The sequence below is a fragment of the Rhinoderma darwinii genome, chromosome 7 (genome assembly GCF_050947455.1).
Source record: "Rhinoderma darwinii isolate aRhiDar2 chromosome 7, aRhiDar2.hap1, whole genome shotgun sequence".
Taxonomy (NCBI): Eukaryota; Metazoa; Chordata; class Amphibia; order Anura; family Rhinodermatidae; genus Rhinoderma; species Rhinoderma darwinii.
This window is the reverse complement of record NC_134693.1, coordinates 99,218,546-99,240,914: the sequence shown is the minus strand read 5'-3', so window position 1 is coordinate 99,240,914 and position 22,369 is coordinate 99,218,546. Positions and strand designations below refer to the sequence as shown.

The following is a 22,369-nucleotide window of genomic DNA, read 5'->3' as shown; positions in this document are numbered from 1 at the left end:
TATAGGTATGCATTGTAGTTAGCAGTCTTTATGTAAACCTATTAGTACATGGCAGGCTCAAGTATCTAAGACATTGTTTAGAACAGAAAGAGCTGAACAATCCAATATCAAGATACAGAAGGAAAAACACATTTTTTTCATTTTCTTCTGCATATTCTTCCCTTCTCCACTTTTACTTGCTCTGTACTCTTCTTTTTTTTCTGATTGAAGTATATATATATATATATATATATATATATATATATATTAATATATCTATCTGACACATACAGTACTCTGCAAAAGTTTAAGGCAGTTGTGGAAAAATGCTGCAAAGTAAGTATGCTTTCAAATGTAGAAGTATTAATAGTTGTTTTTTTTAAATCAATTAACAAAATGCAAAGTGAATGAGCAGAAGATAAATCTAAATCAAATAAATACTTGGTGCGACCACTATTTGCCTTTAAAACAGCATCAATTCTTCTTGGTACACTTGCACAGTCATGGATTTTGTAGGAGGTGTATGATTGACAAATTATACCAAACAGGTGATAATGATCATCATTTTTATATGTAGGTTGAAACACGGTCATTAACTGTAACAGAACAGCTTTGCAGGAGGCTAAAAGTTGGGTCAGGGTCAGCCAAACTCTGCTACAAAGTTGAGGTTGTGGTAGACCGTATCATGTCACAGATCAACCATAGCAAGACTGAGCACAGCAACAAGACACAAGGTAGTTATACTACATCAGCAAGGTCTCTCCCAGGCACAGATTTCAAAGCAGACTGTCATTTCAAGATTTGCTGTTCAAGCTCTTTTGAAGAAGCACAAATAAACGGGCAACGTTGAGGACAGTAGGCACAGTGGTCGGGCAAGGAAACTTAGTGCAGCATATCAAAGAAACATCATGCTTACTTACCTTCAAAATCGGAAGACGTCCAACAGTGCTATCAGCTCAGAACTGGCAGAAACCAATGGGAACCAGGTACACCCATCTACTGTTTAGAGAAGTCTGGCCAGAAGTGGTCTTCATGGAAGAATTGTGGCCAAAAAGCCATAGATTTGACATGGAAACAAGGCCAAGCGACTCTATTATGCAAGAAAACATAGGAACAGAAAAATGCAAAAAAATGGCAGCAGGTGCTCTGGACTCATGAGTGAACATTTTAAATATTTGGCTGTAACAGAAGGCAGTTTGTTCTACCCGAAAGGCTGGAGAGCGGTACAATAATGAGTGTCTGCAGGCAACAGTGATACATTGTGGAGGTTCCTTGCATGTTTGTGGCTGCATTTCAGCAAATGGAGTTGGGGATTTGGTCAGGATTAATGGTGCCCTCAATACTGAGAAATACAGGCGGATACTTATCCATCATGCAATACCATCAGGTAGGCGTCTGATTGGCTACAAACTTATTCTGCAGCAGGACAACGACCCAAAACATACAACCAATGTCATTAAGAACTCTCTTCAGCGTAAAGAAGAACAAGGAGCTCTGGAAGTGATAATATGTCCGAACAGAGTCCTGATCTCAATATCATCGAGTCTATCCGGGATTACATGAAGAGACAGAAGGACTTGAGGAAGCCTAGATCCACAGAAGATCTATGGTTCGTTCTCCAGATGTTTGGAATAACCTCCCTGCCGAGTCCCTTCAAAATCTGTGTGCAACTGTACAAAGAAGAATTGATGCTGTTTTGAAGGCAAATAATGGTCACACCAAATATTGGTTTGATTTAGATTTATCTTCTGTTTATTCGCTTTGTTAATTGATAAAAAAAACAAACTATTAACACTTCTATTTTTGAAAGCATTCTTACTTTGCAGCATTTTTCCACAACTGCCTAAAACTTTTGCACCGTACTGTGTGTATATATATATATATATATATATATATATATATATATATATATATTTATATTTATGGGATTTGGTGACAAATGGCGTAATTATTAATTTAACCCATTTCACTTGTGTCCAGGTTGTTCCAGGGATATAAGTCAAGCTTGATGGCACAGCTGCATACACGAATATTAATGTGCATTAGGAGGATTTAATGTTTAAATAGCCAGCAATTACAAGCCTCTAATTATAATTAGTCTCAACCATATGTTATGTGGGAATAGCTCACTCCCTTTTCCCACCAGCGTTTTTAGCAAATCTTGATCACAATTACTTAAGTAGAAAATATTAAAATGACCTTATTGGTATGCGTAACACAATAATTTTCTGTTGTGTGACTAGGACGTCTTTCATTCATACAGGGCTTGATATTTAAGGGTGATCACCACTTGACTGTACCCAGTCCCTATCTCTTCCTGACTTTGTCCCTACATGTATTAAGGGGGTTTTACACTGGACGATTATCGCGCAGACGAGCATTCATATAACGCATCTTTCTTGCTCTCAGCATTACATGAACAGCCTATTTTTGTAAATGAGCACTCTGTTATTCTTAGTTTCCCCTGAAGTGGTGTTGCAGAGAGATTGACAACTAGCTTTGAGATTCCCCCACAGATTGCATTTGATTGCTCGGAGTCCAGCAGTGCAACTCGATGATCTGCGTATCATCTATCAAAAAGGCATCGTGCAAAGTCCAATTCCTTCACAAAACCCCCCTCTCTATGCACATTACCATCTTTTTCTATTAACTTGTATTCCATCTTCTAATTCAAACACAAGTCCTTCCCATGATGCCAAGGACTAGGAGCCCATAGCTGCTTCTAGCTTTAAGGGTAATGCCTCTGTGCCCTACGCTTTCCCTGGCCCTTATTTGAAATATTGTCCGTGACTATGATGCTTAGGTCTGTTAGGAGACTAGACTCTGGTGTCACTGAGACGGAAAGTGATGTCATTTGATTGACAGATGCAGCCAGGAGGATATAATTTGGTGCTGAAGGGGGCATCATACAGGATAATTCTTCATGGCATGCTATATCTGTTACTAAGTCACGTGGTTTGGTTTTGTTCACTTTTAAACATTACGCATAACAACTTTGTAAATATACTGCATTATTTATTGGAATCTGAGTTACAACTTGTGTTATATTTAAAAGCTGCATTCATGATTCTATTGGAATCAGTCGACAATTTATTAGCATGAGCTCCTATAATGCAATGATCTTTGCTGCATTGAATTCTGAGAAGGTCAGATATCTAGATCATATTACTGTACAATGTATATGTATATGATAACGATCTCCAACATAAGATGCACACATACAGCAGTAAGGAGTTAGGAAACCGATAAGATGAATCCTAACAGCCTACACCCATGGACTGGTATGGGCATCTCCCTTGGATACAAGATAATGGGGGAGCTTTTTTAATACTAGACCACCGTGCAAAATTTGTGACAGTCCAGTGCAGTGTGTGCTATATTGTTCAACAGGGCACATCCCCCATTAAGGGTGTGTTCACATCAATATTAGGTTCCCTTGATGGGTTCTGTCAGACCTTTCAGTCAGGGGAACCCATCAACGGAAAAGCAAACGGAAACCATAGCTTTCCGTTTGCATTACCATTGATTTCAATGGTAATGATTCCATTGTTAATGGTTTCCGTTTGTCTCCGTTCCATAAGGTTTCCGTTATTTTTACAGACTCAATAGCGCAGTCAACTACACTATTGTTTCCGCCAAAAAAAAACGTAAATCTTACTGAACGGAGACAAACAGAAACTATTAACAACAGAAGCATTACCATTGAACTCAATGGTAATGCAAATGGAAAGCTATGGTTTCCGTTTATCTTTCCATTGATGGGTTCCCCTGACAGGTCTGAGGGAACCCATCAAGGGAACCTAACACTGATGTGAACACACCCTAAAGAATATGGTGTGCCTGTTCCCTGATGATTAGAAAGTGGGAATAAAGTTCAATAAATGAGTTGCACAGAGTGAAAAGCCATTCCGATTTGGCATTTAATATACTGTCAGTATATTTTGTTTATTGCTGTCTATTAGAAGTTTATTTACTGGATCCTGAGCAACTCTTTTAATAGTTCAGCAGAGAATTCTAAGATTTTATCTCAGAAATCTACAGAATGTGAATGCGGCTTTGGGCTATAATACAGGCTGTAACCAAGGATCACTACGTAATAGGAAATACTTTTAATTTCAAAGTTGCACAACTTATTATGCAGATGATATTTGTATACAAGCAGCTAAATGGTGTTCAAAGGTCAACCTATAACAAAAAGTAATAGCCAAGGGTGTACATACCATAGAGGCCCTCCATGCAGATGCTATAGATTCTAGATTGGTCTTATTTCCATTTTTATGGGTGGTGAGAACCTGTACAAGATGCTGCAATGTTAGCATATAAATAAGTGAAAAATGCACTCAAGTCGTTGGTGGTCAGGAGTGTAGGGGTATCAAACAGTATCTGAAAGGGGGCCTACATTTGAACTTTGTTAAGATCCCCATCCTTTATGTATGTCACTGGTAATGTAGTAATATGAAGATTCTATCTGTAGAGAACATTGTTTTAAAATAAAAAGTCTATCCTATATGACTGCTAAACATAATTGATGACTACAGAACATAATTCACGAATTGATGATTAAATGGGGGCGTTATATTGTTAAGCAATAAACCAAAATTAAGTATATAGTATACAGTATATATACAGTATATATAGTATAAATTTATAATGAATATTTAGTAACAGTTTTTTCTTACAGGGTGATGCCAATCGGTCATATTCTGATGAAGAAAGGAGCTCTTCAAACATGGAAGACTGTGACAAATATCGTGAAATTCAGGCTGGTTCAGGTAAAAAGAAGTCCTTTTTAACAATTACCTTATGTAATGCCGAGATCTTTAATGTCGTCTAACATAAGCATATAGACAAACCAAGGCACCAGGTCTCTCTGCTTAATATGACATTATTAATGCATCACAGAAGACTAAATGTATATGGCAACATTTTGCCCTCAAAGTGCCTTTGTTAAATCTTTCATGGCTCAATGTAGGCCTGTCAAGGCTAAAACTGGTAAGGTAAACTCTTATGAGTATGAATTTTGCGCGTGAAATAGCTGCCCTCTTTATATACAGTTTTAAAATTGTACATTAGGCAGCCATCATAAATATCGGGTTTCATAATGTTGAACATAGTAGTACATGTAAATCTTAGTAGATGAGCATGTTAGGCTTATAATTTGTATGTTTAGATCCAAAGCTTTGCAATGTTCCAATGACTCCAAATGGACACCTTGAAAACAACCCTATAACAAGCCAGCAGATCACTGGAGGAGTGATGAACACATCCAGGAATTCTCTACAGAGGGATCAAATGCTTGTAGCTATGGACTGCAGAAAAAGCAGCGTGATGTCACTGGGGCGAATGACCTATGACCAGAGATCTCAGGTGAGTGGACATCCAATGTATTTCCATAAAGCGATCTCCAGTAACTTCCCTGGTCACCAATGGGAAAACTTTGTCTTCTTTGATAGTGTGTGGATAAGTGATTTTTATGACCAGGCTTTCTTCTTCAGATAGTCACTAATACTTCCTATGCAATACTTTTCTTTGCAGATTTACATTTCAAGTTATTGTGTGTTACCACATCGGAAACACTTCGTGTTGAAAACTAACCCCTTTTTTTCCAGCAGTTTTTTTCTAACACTGTCGGAAAAAAGGAATGGGGATTTATAGTCACATGCAGTGCAACTTATTTACTTACATACACCATTAATTATCATAAAAAAAGGCATACCTTAATGTATATATTTTTTTTCTTGGGGTGTCCTGTCTTAAAAAGTTTAAAGGGAGACACTTTTGGCTTATGTATGCCTTAGGGCCTGTTCACATCACCGTTCATTTCCGTTCCGGGGTTCCGTTGGAGGATTCCGTCGGGTGAACCCCGCAACGGAAAGTGAAAGTGAAAGCACAGCTTCCGTTTCAGTCCCCATCAATGGTGACGGAAACATCGCTAATGGTTTCCGTTCGTCACCATTCCGGCTGGTTTCCGGTTTCCCGACTGAATAAATAGCGTAGTCGACTCCGCTATTGAATCCGTCGGAAAACCGGAAACCTGCCGGAATGGTGACGAACGGAAACCATTAGCGATGTTTCCATCACCATTGAGATCAATGGTGACTGAAACGGAAGCTGTGCTGTCACTTTCACTTTCCGTTGCGGGGTTCACCCGACGGAATCCTCCGACGGAACCCCGAAACGGAAATGAACGGTGATGTGAACAGGCCCTTAGCAATATTCACATTTAACAAAGGACAACTAGAGCTACAGTTTCTACAATATGTTTACAGCCATAAGTATCTTCAGTGACATTTATATAAACATTTACAACAAGTTTAGCAAGTATTTTGCAGAATCCAGTCCATTAAATGTTTACACTGTACATGAATTATCGAATCCTAGTGAAAGATTAAAGATCATTATTGGTATTATGGTTTGCAGGCAGCAACTCGCCCACCTCATTGGAACAGAACCGGTGAATGGGGAAGCCGTAGATCCAGCTGGAACAGTTTAGGCCGTCGCCCCAGTATAAAACCAAGACCATGCACAGCTGAACACGAATCCTTACTTTCTCGGGGTGAGGACCATAGAGACAGAATGCATTCCAGAAGAGCATCCAGCCTAAAACACAGGAGGGCTATGTCACTAGACAACAAGGACTCTCCAGATATCCCAGATCACCCTGGACTGCACACTAACCACAAGGCACCCAGCAAAGTAACCTGTTCATCTGGAGAATATCATGACATGTCTGGAAAAGCTTCTCAGATCATGAAAGATGTTTTCCCCAAGATGAACAATCGCAAAGACAAGGAAGAGGAAGAAGAAGAGATTGATTATGTAAGTAATGGGATCAGTGCATGTCAATCAAACAATCAAACTTCTATTTTCCCACTTCACATTTATTTATTTATTATAGTGTCCATATCAAACAAAGAATAGTTTATCTATAGGGGTTGCAGCAAAAGCAGTCACAACCAAGCTCCAAAATGCTGAGGGCTCATAGAACCCACCTAGGTACAATGAGTATAGGGGACAGAGTTTAGGTAAGTACTTGTTATGGTGCCATTTTGTTTCGGTCTTTTAAATTTCCTTATTAATGGCATGTCCTGAATGTCTGAACTTCAACAAACAACTTCTAACTAACCAATAACAACCAAAAGACACTTTAATTATCTCAGATAAACAAACAGGTGGCAAAAAACTATACCAGATGGTGCATGTAACTTCTAGCAAGATACTCAAAAAGCACTTTACAGTATAAAACTACACATGTTCTATAATTTTCCATTTGTCATTATAGAGCTATTGTGTCTAAATGTTTTCTGGCTTTTTTTGCATTTGAAAGAGAAAAAAAAATAATTGTGCTTGGTGGACAATATTAGGAGCACCCTGCATGTGTTTGGGCACCCTGCATGTGTTTGGGCACCCTGCAGCGGGTCAGTTTCCAGATGGGCAAATGCTTGCATTTAAAGCAGGTATCCTTCTAGGCCCACTTTCTGAGGTTCATGTGTCTTAGTATATGTGTGCAGTAGTCACTTAATCATCTTCTTATGTGCTTACAGTTCATACACTCTATCAATTCTGTAATGGAAATCAGCACTCCATGCAATGACTTACTGGTGAGCTTTGTGCACAGCATCCAATCTGTATAAGCAAAGCTGCTGTCACACCTGGGGGGTATGTGCACCCAATAGGCCGCTCTGCCGTAGTGGAGTAGCAGCTGGTCAAACAACAGTCAATAACAGTCTCTAGGGTAAGAGTACCTGGGAAGATGATCTGGCAGATACTTGGAGAAGCAGGTACGTGGTGTAGCAGACACATGGCACAGATGATTCTTGGCGTGGTGGATGACAATGGACGTGGCGGATGACACCAGACGTGGCGGATGACACCGGATGTGGCAGTTGACACGGAACGTGGCAGATGGAACAACACGATTCCAACTCTAGATACAGCTCAGGAACAAACACAGTTATGGGATATAGGAAACAGGATACGGGAACACTGGGAGCAGGATACAACTAAGGAACCATTTGCTAGACTAATATGGGAATACATCAACAACGCTCAGGCAAGGAGTGGAAGGGCAGAGCCCTTTATATAGTCCAGGATGTAAGGGGATAGGTTAGGGAACACTTAGTTGGAGTGTGTGCTGGCCCTTTAAGACCGGAGACGAGCGTGCGCACCCTAAAGGCAGGAGAAGTAGAGTGCAGTAGCTGCATTATTTTAATATCACAAACTGACATCCTTTTTGCTTTCTCATCCATTTCAATATATTGTGCACAGAGAATAGGCTTGGTTGCCCATTAATCATAAATTGTAGGTTCATTGCTCATTGCAAAATCATTAAATCTATTATGCCTTGTTCAACAGGTTTGTCTGCTTTGTAACACCCCTTTTTATTAGGCCCCAGGTACATGGCTTAATTTTGAAGTACGGACCGTAATTGCGGATCAAAGTACGGACCCATTCATTTCTATTGCCTATGGACACCTTCCCGTATATTTACGGGAAGGAGTCCGGGCCATAGAAATGACCCGCAAAAAATAGGACATGTCCTATTTTCTGATTTTACGGACTGTGCTCCCATAATTTATAATAGGAGCATGGCCTGCAAATGCGAGTGACTGTCCACGGCTGTCTGCAGCCGGCCTTGCCCGTAATTGCCAGCCGTGAATACAGGCACGGACGTGTGCACATGGTCTTAGAAGGGACTTCCAATAATAAGCCTATCTAGTGGTCAGATGTAATCTGTGGAGGAACCCAGCAGCAAGCGGTCAATTTGCTTGCAGCACCATTGCAGGAGATATAAATCATTAGACAGTTTAAATTAAAATCAATGGGTTTTCTGTTTAATGCACAGACAAGCCAGGTCATTCAGAGCAGCAATCAGTCTATGTATCTGCTCTTTACATCAGGGAAAATTTATTTAACCCCTTAATGATGAGCCTATTTTAGACCTTAAAGGGATCCTGTCATCAACATCTTACCTGTTAAACTCACCTGACCCCTCAATGGCCGCAGCTGTCCAGAGTTCATTCCTGTTCTCTTCTTTCCTGAAGTCCTCCTCTGTCGGTAAATATAGTCGTTTAAACTTTTCCCGCCTTTTATGGTAATTATTTTTCCCTCTGGAATGCAGCTTCTTAACCACGCCCACTGCCACCATCTGTCCGGCCCTGACTGGCTAAGGAGCTGTCAATCAAAAAGAAGGAGGTGGAGTCCACTCTGAGATGCTGGAGGAATGAAAACCTGACTCTTTTCAGATGAATATTTGACTCTTTTCTGCTCATTTGCATACGGCATGGGACCACTGAAAAACGGAATACTAAAGTTACAGAGCTTACTTAGAACATATTTATAGCTTAGATGACAATGATTTTTCACCCACTTTCACCAGGTATTGCTGGCTTTATAGCTAAAATGCTGGTGACAGGTTCCCTTTAAAGACCAAGCCATTTTTTATGTTTTTCCATCGTCTCATTCAAAGAGCTATAACTTTTTTATTTTTGCGTTGACATAGCTGTATAAGGTCTTGTTTTTTGCTGGACAAGTTGTAATTGTATTTTATTTTTTTGTAAAATAAAATTTTATTGAATTTTTACAGAGAGGCAAAATGCAAATTAATATACGCAGAAGCACCTAAGTACATACAATATGAGTAATTGTTAAAATTCACAATAAGAAGACTTGTATGTACAATGCGTTATCTCAATATTAAACAGAACATATCATACAAACAGAACAAAAAGGAAGTATGAGCATCCTGGCGTATGTTCACACCACTTGCACCAACGTCAAGGGGGAGGGGGTAGAGAAGGAGAGGATAGAAAAGGAGGGAAAAGAAAGAAGGAGGGAGGGCTCCAAGAACATCAGGCCTAGTGGGGAAGTTTAGGAAGTAGTCCCAAACTAGAATAACAATCTCTATTAAAGTCTCTGAAACTCAGCTCCCCCTTCCTACTGCGCTCAGATAGTATAAAATACATAGGAATTAATTTAACTCCCTCACCTGAACACTGGTATCAATGCAATTACACACCTTTACTCTCCGAGATTACAGCCACTATCCTGTCTTGGCATATCCCATATATTTCATGGATTGGTAGAACCAACTTACTTAAAATGATTATTCTCGGGGCGTGGCTTAGCAGCGCATGTGAGTGGAGGCATAAACCGGAGCTCCCGCTGCCGATATCCTGCAGAATCATCCTAAGACTCGCTTCTCCTACCGGAGACATACCTGAGAAGAGAGGGGAAACTGTTGTGATCAGGGAGACGTAATTCTGGACGCATCGGAGGCTGTGATGACCCGGTCCAGGAGATCCAAGACGGCAGAGGACGGTGAGCTGGGGGCGCAAGATGGCGCTGACATGTGCTCCTATGCAGTGAGCAGGGATGTGAGAAGGGCGGCGGCATCGCGGCTGGAACGCTTTGCCAGGAAAACCCCTGTGAAAAGTGATAAGAGGGAGAGGATGGCGGATGGAGGGAAGGAGCAGGCTGGCCGTTCCGGATCCAGATTTGAACCGCTGCGAGCGCAAATGGAGGCAGAGGAGGAAGAGAATGGGGAGATTGTTGCAGATGACTCAGGAGGAGGATTGGATCGAGACGTACAGACCCTGGACAAACCGGGCCCAACGCTGGCAGATGTATTTTCGGCGGTAAGCCTGAGCAATAGCACGCTAGCTAAACTTACCTGCCAGGTGGGGGGAATTAAGGAAGATTTGTCCATAATACGGCATGATCTTCAAAAAGTGTCGGAACGCACGACAGCGGTGGAGGGTCGGGTCAGCGAATTAGAAGACAGTATACTGCCTATGAGGAGAGACGTGAATGCTGTGGCGGTGGATGTTTCGTATCTTTTAGCAAAAACCGATGACCTGGAGAACCGCTTGCGTCGAAACAATGTCAGGATGGTGGGCATCCCTGAAAAAGTTGAGGGGTCCAATCCAGATGCTTTCTTCGAAAAATGGCTATTGGAGGTTTTTGGCAAGGAATCGCTAACCCCATTGTTTGCGGTGGAAAGAGCCCATAGAGTGCCCACACGACCGGGCCCACCTGGGAGGCCACCGAGACCGGTGCTAGTGAAATTGCTTCATTATAAGGACAGAGATCTGATTCTTCGGCAGGCCCGAGAAAGGCAAGATATAAGAGTGAACGGGGTGAAAGTGTCGTTCTACCCGGATTTCTCTGCGGAGATACAGAAACGGAGGATGCAATTCCTGGACATTAAAAGACGACTGAGGAATCTTCGAGTTCAGTACTCCATGTTGTATCCGGCTAAGCTCAGAGTGGCGGCATTAGGATCCGTACAGTTCTTTGAAAATCCGAAGGATGCGTTACGGTGGCTGGATAGTCACGAGGCTCGCCTACGACATGATCCGGAGGAAGCGGCGGCGTGATCAACAAATGGATGGATGAAGTCGGGACTCTGCTATTGTGGAAGGAAGATGACTTGCGCAAGAATATAAGGCATTATTTTCTGCATTTATATGTTGATTTTTATTAAGATGATATCTATATCTCATTGTTGGCGGGAGGAGAGGAAAGATGCTGTCAGTTTAAAGGCAGAATTGAATATAGGAGTCATAAAAATGCTACTTGTTTATTGAGGAGAAGGTGGCGGGAGGTTCTTGGTTTTGGAGGTTAAATTGTAGAAACAGATGGATTTCTACAATGTGAAAGGGAAGCTGTATGGTCATAGTGGTGAAGTTTTTTTCACCAGCCCGGGCCCTCTGAGGAGGGTATGTTTATGGAAAGTTGAGTGGGAGGGGGTGGTGGGAGGGGGGATGTTTGGGAGGGAAAGGGAGTTTGAAACGCAGTACGCTCTGATTGTCATTGTTATTGTCACTGGGAGTAATGGAAATAGCCACTGTCAAATGCAAAACAGATTTAGATGGGGGGTAGGGTAAATCTTCTGTCCTGGAATGTGAGAGGTATGGGAGAGGTAACAAAAAGGCGAGCTATCTTCGAATACCTGAAAGGACAGTCTGCTGGAGTGATGGGTTTGCAGGAAACTCATCTTACTACTGACACGGTGCAGCAAGCGCATAGGGTTTGGATCCGACATAGTTTCCATTCCTTTCATTCTACATACTCAAGGGGGGTTAGCCTCCTGGTTCATAGGGATGTGCCTTTTAGCTGTATAGATTCCTTTAAAGATAGGGCAGGTAGATATGTTGGGGTGCACTGTAAATTGTTTAACTGGGAATGTATAATTGTGGTGTTATATGTGCCTCCCCCATACTCTGTGGGTCCGATGAGAGAGGTGCTGGAGAAACTGGCTGGGTGGCCTATGTTACCGACTATATTGATGGGAGATTTCAACAACATAATGAACAAAGGGTGGGATAAATTTCCAAAAGGGGGAGGGGTGGGGGATACTGGCCTGACGAGATTCGGAAAGTACATGATGGAGGCTGGGTTTACAGATATTTGGCGGGCAAAATGGCCCTCTGCTACGCAATATTCGTGTGTATCATCTACATATGGATCATTATCACGAATAGACCTAATGTTTAATAATGGAATGGGGATGGAATGTGTGGAAGGGGTGGAATACTTGTCACGAGCACTGTCTGATCACTCCCCAATGTTACTTAAGCTCCGAACAAGCTCAGAGATGGGGGGGTTGAGAATGCACTGGAGGTTGAACCCGTTCTGGATACGGTTAGTGGAAGAGGAGATAATAAATATGAGTCTGCGAGAATACTTTGAGTTTAATAAAGGTACGGTTCCTATGGATATTTTATGGGATGCTATGAAGGCGATTATAAGGGGAGTGTATATACGGGAGATCTCGCTCATTAAAACTAAGTCGCGACAAATGGGTCAACATTTGACAGACAGGGTCACAGTAACAGAGGAGAGGCACGTTACTAATAACACTGCGGAAACACTAGCCCAATGGAAGGTTGCTCAGAAATTCCTTAGGGAACATCAGCTGGAGCAAGCGGCTAATAAAAGACTATTTTTACAACAAAAATACTATGAGGAGGGTGAAATGGCGGGCAGACTGTTAGCAAATATGGCACGGCCGATGCGGGAAAGTGCGTTCATTCATCAGTTGCAGACAGTGCACGGGACTCTGGTTGGAGAAACAGGGGATATATTAGAGGTGTTAACATCGTTCTACATGGAACTGTATCGTACTAAGGTGGACTACTCGGAGGATCTGCTGTCAGAATATCTGGCAGAAATGACATGGGTCACCCTGGGGGAGGAGGAGAGAGAGGGATTGGAAGAGCCAATTACGCTAGAAGAAATACAGGAAGCGTTAAGTTCTATGGCAAACGAAAAGGCTCCAGGGATAGATGGTATACCAACTGAATTGTATAAAACATATGGGGAGACGGTTCTGCCGGAGTTATTGGAAGTGTTCCAGGATAGTTTCACCAGGGGGCGTTTACCGCAGACAATGTACGAAGCTGTTATAGTCGTAATCCCCAAGGAAGGGAAAGATCGGAAACAACCTGACTCATACAGACCGATATCTCTATTAACCACGGACATTAAAATTTTAGCGAAAGTACTTGCTAATAGGCTGTCGCGAGTAGTGACTAAAATTGTGGGGATGGATCAGTCGGGATTCATGCCATCACGCTCTACAGCAGTTAATCTACGTAGACTTTTCCTGAATCTGCAGACAGATGCTCCGGATGCTCGGTGTAGAGCAGTGCTGTCTTTAGATGCCGCCAAGGCGTTTGATAGTGTGGAGTGGGGGTATCTGTGGGCTGTCCTGGAACGGATGGGCTTTGGAAAGAAATTTACAAAATGGGTACAATTATTATATAAGGAGCCGGTAGCTAGGATAAGAGCAAATGGAAGGATGTCAGATTCCTTCAGACTGGAGAGGGGGACGCGACAGGGATGCCCACTTTCGCCACTACTATTTGCGTTGGCAATTGAACCCCTAGCCAATATGGTAAGACAGCATCCAGGGATAGAAGGGTTTCGTTGTGGGGAGCTGGAGGAACGCATAGCACTATATGCAGACGATATCTTGATGTTCTTGGGGGAAATAAATTACTCACTGCCAGTGATAATGAATGTATTGGAGCGCTTTGGTAGATTCTCAGGACTAAAAATTAATTGGAATAAGTCGGTGTTGTTGCCACTCCAGCCAATAGATACGCCGTTGGTGATTGGAGGAATTGAGGTACCGTGTGTACAGAAATTTAAGTACCTGGGAATCATGATATCGGCGAGGGTGCAGGACTTTATTGAACTAAATGTGATACCATTGTTGAGCAAACTCACGGATAAGACCAAAATATGGCTCGGGCTACCATTGTCAGCATTAGGTCGAGCAAATCTCATCAAAATGATTCTGATGCCCCAGATTCTTTATGTGGTGCATAATACCCCAGTGTGGTTGCCTAAATACTGGTTCAGGAGAATCCATAACTTGTTTAGGGACTTGGTGTGGAAAAGGGGGATCCCCAGGATAAAACTGGACAAGCTACAACTACCAGTAGAACAGGGAGGGTTAGCCATTCCGAATGCATGGATATATTATCTAGCGGCCCAATTACAACACCTTAAGGGCTGGAAGAATAGGGAGGAGTGGGATTCTAGTGGGAAACTGGTGTATTATTTGGGTCAGAGAACGGATGTATTAGAGGCCATGGAATCCCATAAATTAAAGAGAGAGGCAAGAGGGAAGCCGACTTTACTATTAATACATAGAGTTTGGTGGGAAAGTAAGAAATTATTGGGGGTTACAGGATGCTCCAATTATATGCCTTTATGGGACAATCCATACCTATGGGAATTTAATATGCTGGAAGGATTTCAAGACTGGGAACAAGTAGGGATTAGATATGTATACCAGCTGTATGAAGGAGGTGTTTTTAAACCCTTTGCTCGAATACAGGAGGAGTTTGGACTCCCACATCGGCTGTTCTACCAATATCTTCAATTAAGGCATGCGGCGCAGGCTCAAGAGAGACTGGTGGATTTGAGCTGTTCCACCATGGGAGGGATAGAGCAGGTACTAGGGGCAAAAGACACTAAAGGGATTATCTCGGTGCTATATAATACGCTACTCTCTAGTTTTCTGGGAGACCCGTTGGTGGAGATCAGACGTAAATGGGAAGAGGATGTAGGGCCTATAGGGGATGAAGACTGGGAAGAGGTACTGGGATCATCTAAAAAACTCTCTATTAGTGTAACGCACAGGAGGTCACAACTTTTTCTATTACACAGGGTGTATAGGACGCCTAAGGTGCTATGGCAAATGCGCATTAGATCAACTAAGGAATGTCCCAGGTGCATGTTTGATGGGGCGGACATAAAGCATATGTTTTGGAGCTGCCCGCTGCTAGAAGGATATTGGAAGGAAGTTAAAAGTATGGTGTCTAACGTATATGGGAGAGATTTCCCAATAGAACCTAAAATATTCTTACTGGGTTGTATTGGGGAGGAAGGAGGGGATGGAGTGGAGCTACTGTCTATTAAAAAGATTTTGTATCATGCTAGGAAACTAATCGCAAAATATTGGCTGCAGGCGGATCCCCCGGAAGTAGCTGAACTGGTTGGATATGTTAATCACACGGTATCACTGGAACATCGGATATATCTGAAAAGAGGGACAATTCAGAAATACGAGAAACAATGGGGTAAATGGGTGCACGCCTATGGCAATGCGGATCACTAGATGAGATTTGGAGGGGGGCTGACACACATGCATGTTTAAGGTCTGATGGAATATTGGTTTACTATGGAGGAGACACGGAGGAGGAGTGATGGAAAAATCAGGAAAGAGAAGGGGTACTGCAAGGGAGGGGGGTAGTTTAGTTGGGGGGAGAAATAGGTTACGGTGTAAACAAAGATGTTGTATACATGCCATAAAGCACTTGAAGAAATTTTGCAATATTTAGGTGAGGTTATGTTATTCTTATTTGTTTTCTGTAAAGTACTGTAAAAAATGTACAGGCTGTATAACAGATGTTGTATTATCAATAAAAACTTGTTTGATTAAAAAAATAAAATGATTATTCTCCCCAAACTCCTTTATCTATTCCAAACTCTCCCGATTCCCCGCCCTAGAGCCTTTTTTGCTGCCATTAGACAACAGTTTTCTAAATACATTTGGAATAATACTAAACCTAGAATAGCATTTCACACTCTTATCCGTCCTAAACGCTAAGGGGGGCTAGGGCTCCGGATATTGAATCCTATTACCACTCCGTACAATTAGCCAGGATAACTGAGTGGTTTGATAATACCTCAATTAGACTTGGGGTTCCCATGGAGGAGGCCACCATAGGCATGTCCCTTACCTCCCTTCTGTGGCTTAACAATCCCAACGCAGCCCTTTTTTTGTCTCGCAACTCTCTTACCTCTGCTTCATATCAAACATGGAGGAAAGGTGAGGGGATGCAAGCTCTGCACCAAATTCCGTCTCCCCTGATGACGGTTCGTGACCTTGTGCAGTCACAGACAAGTTGTAATTTTTAATAACACCATTTTGCGGTATGTTATTGATTAACTTTTATTAACTTTTTATTAACTTTTTGTTGGGGGGGGGGGGGGAATAGAAAAAAAACTGCAGTTTTGCCACACTTTTTTGCGTTCTAAATTTACGTTGTGTACCGTGTGGTATAAATAACACGATAACGTTGTTGCAATTGCAGCAATACCAAATTTATATAGATTTTGTATGTTTTACTACTTTTATACAGTGAAAACACTTTTTTCACATTTACTTGATTTTGTGTCTCCATATTTGAAGAGCCATAACTTTTTTATTTTTTCGCCGATGCAGTTGTATGAGGGCTTTTTTTTGTGGAACGACTTGTAGTTTTTATTGGTACCATTGTGGAGTAGATGCGACTTTTTATCACATTTTTTTACGGCTGGATGCAAAGAAAACCGCAATTTTTGCATGGTTTTTTATTTTATTTTTTACGACATTCACCGTGCGGATTAAATGATCTAATACTTTTATAGTTGGGGTCGTTACGGACCCGGTGATACCAAATATGTGTAACTTTTTTTACTTTATTTTGTTTTTTAATAATAAAGAAGTTTGTAAGGAGAAAAAGTGGGTTTTTCATTTTTTTTTTCACACTACAGGCAGACCTGGGGGCCTTTATTAGGCCCCCGGCTGCCATCGGAGACACAGACACTTGGCGATCTTATCGCTCTGTGTCAGTGGGATGAGAGGGAGCTCCCTCCCTCTCTCCAAAACCACTCAAATGCGGCGCTCGCTATTGAGTGCCGCATCTGAGTGGGTTAAACGGGTGAGATCGATACTAATATCGATCTCACCTGTTCAAGCAGAGATGCCCCCAGCCCTCAGCTACCTCTGGTAGCTGAGAGCAGGGAGATTTAACGGCTCCCTGATCTATTTGTTTATTCCGATGCAGCGCCGTAAAAAGGCTATGGTCACTAACAGGTTAAAAAATGTGATAAGAACTTAGCTGAATTTAAGTTGCTTATAAGTTATGTTTTAATGCTTCTTTGATTTAGAAAACCCATTGCTGTATGTACAGCTTATACAGCTTGTCCATGTGATGTCACTGTTGAGCGGTCACATGATATAATAACATGGTGCAGCCCTTTCATCTAAGTTGTGCATCCCAGAAATGTTTCATTTAAATTTCAAAACCAGAGAGCTACCTACAGCTGTTACTGGGCTCGCTGACCGGAGTGTTATTGTAACTTTTTCCTCTTCAAAGTGGCCATCTTAACTGGAACACCAGTGCCTACTTTGTTGGTACTCTATGTGGGCATATACACATTCAGAGTCTCTTTCGCTTGCACATATGTCCGTATTACCTGCTACAAACGTGTTACTTATGTGATGTAGTCAACATTAGGGATGTCACGATACCAGAATTTGGACTTCGATACCGACACTTCGTTTAGTATTGCGATTTCGATACCAATTCGATACTTTGCCAACAGTAATGAAAAAAAAAAGTTCTTCTATTTTCTGATGTGAGGCGCGTGGTGTGATGATAAATTTAACCTCCATTTGTCTCACATTAATAGTAATTAACCCCATCATGTTTCTCAGTCATAATGGGTTAATGTGTGAGGTACATGATGGGATTAATTACTATTAATGTAAGGCACATGGAGGTTAAATTCATCACACCTCGTGCCTTACATTAATAAGTGAAAAGTTTTTTTTTTTGTTTTTTTACAGCGTACACATCATAAATGACGCAAACAAATTGTTGTGCAGGTTATTACTGCCGCGCAAATACGAATATGTATGTTTTATGTATTGAGACTTATTTTAATGTTTATTGTAAAAAAAAAAGGCGTATGTATATATTTTTTTATTTAATATTACTTTATGGTTTTACTTTATATTTAAACTTTAATGTACTGGCGTATATCTATATTACAGTACATTAGCCTGTGTACGGATAGTACACAGGCAGTTGTTAGGACATACCTAAGTATGCCCTAACAACAGGAAATATGGTAAGACAGCACTGGGGTATTTCAATAGACCCTGGGCTGTCTGCCCATATATGGTGTGGCCCTCGATCGCATCACAGGAATTCCCTGTGACGCGATCCAGGGGCATCCCCCCTTCTCACTTCCCCATGAATGCTGCAGTCCGCTGTGATCGCAGCATTCAGGGGAATATCGGCGAAGATGAGGTTTCTCTGATCTCCGCCGTCATAGAGCGGGGCTGCGGCTGTGTAATACAGCCATTGCCCCGTTCCTGACAGTAAGTGCTCGCGCGGTCAGCATGAGGTGATGCGGCTGGCGCTAAACTAATGAGCGGCGGCACAGGCACTGAAGACAGAACATGGGGGTGTTTTGCAATGCGGCCGCCATGTTCTGTCTTCAGTACCGGCAATCATTAGTGCAGCGCCGGCAGCATTACCACATCCTGACGACGCACACTTTTCAGGACTCAGGAGCGCGGCAATGACTGTATTACACAGCTGCAGCCGCGCCCTCATTCATTCATGTCTTACTATACTGAGCTGTGCGGCGGCACAGCTTAGTATCGAAATACATGAAACAACGGTATCGAACCGTTTGGGGATGCACAGTATCATAACAGTATCGAAGTTTTGATGCATCGTGCATCCCTAGTCAGCATGACATTTATATAATTATGTTCTTCTTCACTCCTGATGAGGATACAAAACTTAATGCATCCTGAAAGCAATATATGTAATTTGTTTTATGAATGCGTTATATGGTACAATAACATTGGAACGCATGACAAGAGATAATTAATAATGTGATTACTTAGACGGCTAGCCCACAAAGACTAAGCACTTAGACCTGTATTCATGTCACAGACAGGGTTACTTATTGAATAAGACATGATCATAAACGTGACCATATCTAGCTTGGTATTACTCTTCTAGGGATCTTTGCCAAGTATGTACATGAAATGGGCTAATGACAGAAGAAAGTAATAGTGTTTTTTATTTTGTAGAGTAAACACTGTGACATACTCAGAGAGTTTACCAAAAGAAAATGACACATTGCTAAATGGTGGCAGCAGATGACAGCTCCAATTACATGTTAACAAGTGACTTGTGTATGCTTTGTGAAAATAAAAAAAAGGAGTAGTACAGTATTTCATCATGAGATATTATTACTTTTCCCTACAGAGTTTATGTTTCCGAATCAGAAAAATGATGGAAGTGTATCGGCCAGATTGGTGTGAATTACGGGAAGACTGGTCCATACTCCTTTTCTCACCTCAAAACAGGTAATGTATCGAGGCCTTTTTGTTGCATGCTTCTAAGGAGAGAAAATATGTTTGTTATGGTCAAGCCCACTGCCTCTTGAAAGGTACAAATTCTCCTTGTGGAGATCCAGTTAGTAGGGGGCCTATAGGGCATTGCTCTCTGAGAAAAAGTATGCAAAATAGCTCTACTCAATAAGGTACAAATTTGTCTCTCTAATGCCACCTATAGGTGGCTACCCTGTAGGTTAATATCCAACTCTTTAAAAAGTTACAAAATATGACTTGCGTTATCAGGCATACCCATCTGTAGACAGTGGAGCTGTTGCTCCTAATCAGCACAGAGCAGGCTACTGGTTGATTTGATAAGGTATAGACCACCTATTTGGTAACCACCTATAGTTGGCACAAGAGTTTTTTGGCAGAGCAAGATATGCTTTCCTGATTTCAATGGGAGGCAGAGGCGTTTGTTTTTTCCCAGGCGGCTTTTAGCCGCTCACAGGAAAAAAAAGCAGCATATCCTTTCTTGCCGTGGTTCCGCCTCTGACCTCCCATTGAAATCAATAGGAGGCAGAAATAACCTGTTGCGCTCATTCCCAAGCATTTTTTCCTGTTTTTTTGTGACTTTTTTGCCCGCGGTCATCATTGGCCACAAGCGTAAAACCCTGCTGAGAACCATGGCAAAAAAAGCGCAGGCAGGTAAAAAAACTAAGTGTGAACTAGGCGTAATAAGCAGGTTTTTTTTAGCTTCTTTTTTAATTATTGCCAACGAGATTGAGCCACAGAAACAAAGGGAATCTCTGTGGTCCCCTTGCAAGACACCCTACTGCACTAGAAACTTTTCTGGGGTGCTTCAAATTATCATTGGTGGCAGACATGGATAGGCCTATGACTTTCCGCTCTGCCCTGCCATATCTACGCGACATCTTGCTCTATCGGTAATGACCTCTACACTATGGAGACATCCAGACACACAGATTTGAGGACCTGCCAAATCTACCTCACTGAATGTTCTGCTGAACTTGCCCCAGAATCTATTACCAGCGTCATCACAACAGGAGACAGCTTCACTCCGCCATCAAGCCATGTCTTCTGAAGTAAAAGGCTCTGCAAAGTAACGGCATACTGCAGCCTGAACACTTTCCTCCCCGATGGCGGCACAGACCGCTCAGTGCTCTCCTACTGCACTGCAGGCAAGTGAGCCATTTCAACTTATGGGTCCAAGGTCTCTGGGGAATGGGCAAGGAACGTAGTAGGCCTGCAGGTCGGGACCTAGGGGTTTTGGACCTAGCGCAAACCTCACAAGCGGCGACGTAAGCCCTAACATCTTTAGGCAACCCAGGCCACCAATAGTTTCTGGTAATGAGGTGTTTGGTGCCCAAGATGCCAGGATGACCGGATAGAGCGGAGTCATGGTTTTCCCTGAGTACCCTCAGCCGGTATTGCAGGGGAACAAACAGTTTGTCCCCAGGGACGTTCCCGGGAGCTGCACCCTGATCAGCCGCGATATCAGAAGCTAAATCAGAATCCGTGGCAGAGACGATTATACCAGGGGGTAAAATACAAGCGGGATCCTTCTCGGAAGGAGGATTGGCCATGAAACTACGTGACAGAGCGTCAGCCTTAATATTCTTGGACCCAGCCCTATAGGTAACCAAGAAATTAAATCTGGTAAAGAATAGTGCCCACCGAGCTTGTCTAGGATTAAGCCTCCGGGCCGATTCTAGGAAAACCAGATTCTTGTGATCCGTAAGGACCGTTACCTGGTGTCTGGCCCCCTCCAGGAAGTGCCGCCACTCCTCAAAAGCCCATTTAATGGCTAGAAGTTCGCGGTTGCCAATATCATAGTTACTCTCCGTGGGCGAAAACTTCCTAGAGAAGTAAGCACAGGGGCGGAGATGGGTGAGGGAGCTGGTACCCTGGGACAGGACGGCCCCCACTCCCACCTCGGAAGCGTCAACCTCCACAATAAATGGCTCCTCTTGGTTGGGCTGAATCAGCACGGGGGCCGAGATAAAGCACTTCTTGAGAGTCTCAAAGGCCTGGACGGCCTCAGGGGGCCAATGGAGGACATCGGCACCCTTGCGGGTAAGGTCCGTAAGAGGCTTAGCGACGACCGAGAAGTTGGCAATAAATCTCCTGTAATACTTGGCGAACCCTAAAAAACACTGTAACGCCTTAAGGGAGGCAGGTTGGACCCATTCCGCCACAGCTTGAACCTTGGCAGGGTCCATGCGGAATTCATGAGGAGTGAGGATTTGCCCTAAAAATGGTATCTCCTGTACCCCAAAGACACATTTTTCAGTCTTAGCAAACAGATTATTCTCCCGAAGGACCTGGAGCACCTTCCTGACATGCTCCACGTGGGAGGACCAGTCCTTGGAAAACACCAGTATGTCATCAAGGTACACAACAAGAAAATTACCCAGGTACTCTCTCAGGATTTCATTAATAAAATTCTGGAAGACAGCAGGGGCATTACACAACCCAAAGGGCATGACCAGGTATTCGAAATGACCCTCGGGTGTGTTGAACGCAGTTTTCCACTCATCCCCCTCTTTGATGCGGATAAGGTTATATGCCCCCCGTAGATCGAACTTAGAAAACCATTGGGCTCCCTGAACCTGATTAAAAAGATCCGGAATCAAAGGAAGTGGGTACTGGTTCCTTACGGTGACCTTATTCAGGTTACGATAATCAATGCACGGCCTAAGACCACCATCCTTCTTCCCCACGAAG

The 22,369-nt window shown here is 42.6% G+C and overlaps 1 protein-coding gene across 2 annotated transcripts in view; it reads left to right on the top strand.

Moving 5' to 3' along the window:
- CACNA1I (calcium voltage-gated channel subunit alpha1 I) overlaps nucleotides 1-22,369 on the top strand; it is an 884,757-nt gene that overhangs the window by 727,598 nt on the left and 134,790 nt on the right. For both annotated transcript variants that reach the window (XM_075833728.1, XM_075833727.1), the window contains exons 15-18: nucleotides 4,661-4,751; nucleotides 5,150-5,346; nucleotides 6,400-6,798; nucleotides 19,554-19,654. In XM_075833728.1, coding sequence (XP_075689843.1) covers nucleotides 4,661-4,751; nucleotides 5,150-5,346; nucleotides 6,400-6,798; nucleotides 19,554-19,654 — 788 coding nt within the window. The remainder of the gene's footprint in view (nucleotides 1-4,660; nucleotides 4,752-5,149; nucleotides 5,347-6,399; nucleotides 6,799-19,553; nucleotides 19,655-22,369) is intronic.